The following is a 1871-nucleotide window of genomic DNA, read 5'->3' on the forward strand; positions in this document are numbered from 1 at the left end:
ATTATAAACTTATACATTAACATAATTAAAATGTATTAATTTGCTCTTGGATAACTTCTTACACCTTATATTAGTCTTCATTCCTATGGTAAATTAAAAAGCTGATAAATTCAACAGTTATTGAAAATCCTAATCATGCTTAACCCTTTGAAGCACAGTGGCATCATAGTGAAACCACCTATGTTTTTATTTCTATTCCTTTCCCGCATAGTGGTGCATATACGAAACCACCTTCCAGAAGTGATTTAGGACGCATTCTAGCGGCAAATTACGTAACCGCTCCACTAGATTCGCCCAAATCCCGGCAGGAGCGTTGTTTGCCACGACTGGGTGAAAGAAGAGTCCATGCCTTGACTGAGTGTGACATATTTGTATTTCTTTTGTGCTTTGATCACTTTTGGTAAGTACAAACATATATTTTCAGTATAAATGTACTTAAATATATACATATAAACTATAATAATTAGATTTGAGATGCCAGGCGAATAAATATTAGGCGTTATTGTGGTGGTTTCACCACATGACCACCATGTATTTGGGGTCGGCCGTCGTTTATACTACGTACCAGTTGCTAAACCTGTTTTATATTGTTATTTTTACTATATAAAACTACTTATTACATTTTTTACAACTGCTTATTGATTTCAGGGGGTACTATAACCATGGAGAACAAATCCATAGAGGCTTGGCTGGCGGAAACTGAAGACATCCCATCTGACCCTGAATCAGAGGACGACGAAGATCAAGTATACCCGGATGTTGCTGAAGGAATATACACAGTTGCAGAAAATGGAATCTTAGAGGTAGATTATTTGGACCTAGCCCAAACAGCTGAAGGTAATGAAATCCCGATTTTAATTATTAATGAAAATGACTTTCAAGATAATCATAGTGCAGAGGGGGTAGAGCCTGGCATTCCCGAAGGTAATGCAGTCTTGGACGTTCAAAATCAGCCTATGGACGTTCAATTTGATGAGGACTCTGAGCCTTTGGCTAACAGACTTTACAAAGATAGTGTTACGTGGTATCAAAAGTACTACTCACCCAATAAGTCGTATGATTTCAATGAACGCACAGGTCCCCTAATTGACGCTTCAACCCCAGTTGATGTGTTTTCAGCTCTTTTTCCCGACGATCTAGTTGACAAACTTGTGTTTGAAACCAATGTTTACGCTACCCAAATAGGTGGGGGCGTTATCAGATTTCCAACAACAAGGAAAGAAATGAAAGTGTTTCTAGGCCTAAATATCCTAATGGGAATAAAAAAACTTCCCTCCTACCGTGATTACTGGTCTTCAGAGGCAGATTTGAGAGATGACTACATATCTTCATACATGTCTGTGAACAGATTTGGCTGGCTTTTAACAAATTTACATATAAACAATAATAATGACATGCCCGAACGAGATTCTCCTAATTATGACAAACTATATAAGATCAGGCCTCTCCTAAACAAGCTTCAAGAAACCTACAAAGCATGCTATGCTCCATCTCGATTTCAATCAATTGATGAGAGCATGATTCCATTCAAAGGTCGGAGTGGAATCAAGCAATATATGCCAGATAAGCCAACCAAACGTGGGTACAAAGTTTGGGTGAGGGCTGATGAAAAAGGCTTTATCAGCCAATTTCAAATCTACGAAGGTAAAAGGGCTGGAATAGTTGAAAAGAATCTTGGGCAAAGGGTAGTAACAGAACTCACTGAAGAATTAGTAAATAAGAATTATGTAATATATTGTGACAATTTTTTTAGCTCAGTCAATCTAATGATTTACTTACAGAAAAAACAATATTCAAGCTTGTGGTACAACAAGAGCTGACAGACAATTTTTTCCAAAAGAGTGTTTGCCTGAAGGGAAACATATGAATCA

General features: G+C 37.4%; 1 protein-coding gene across 1 annotated transcript; it reads left to right on the forward strand.

Annotated features, from left to right (window-relative positions):
* Positions 1 to 662: 662 nt before the first annotated feature.
* On the forward strand, positions 663 to 1644 carry LOC124371667 (piggyBac transposable element-derived protein 3-like; the record flags this gene model as incomplete). Its single annotated transcript, XM_046830004.1, has 1 exon — positions 663 to 1644. A coding segment is annotated over exon 1 (982 nt), but the record flags the coding sequence as incomplete, so codon positions are not given.
* Positions 1645 to 1871: the final 227 nt, after the last annotated feature.

This window comes from Homalodisca vitripennis, unplaced genomic scaffold (assembly GCF_021130785.1).
Source record: "Homalodisca vitripennis isolate AUS2020 unplaced genomic scaffold, UT_GWSS_2.1 ScUCBcl_1792;HRSCAF=5861, whole genome shotgun sequence".
NCBI classification, from domain to species: Eukaryota; Metazoa; Arthropoda; class Insecta; order Hemiptera; family Cicadellidae; genus Homalodisca; species Homalodisca vitripennis.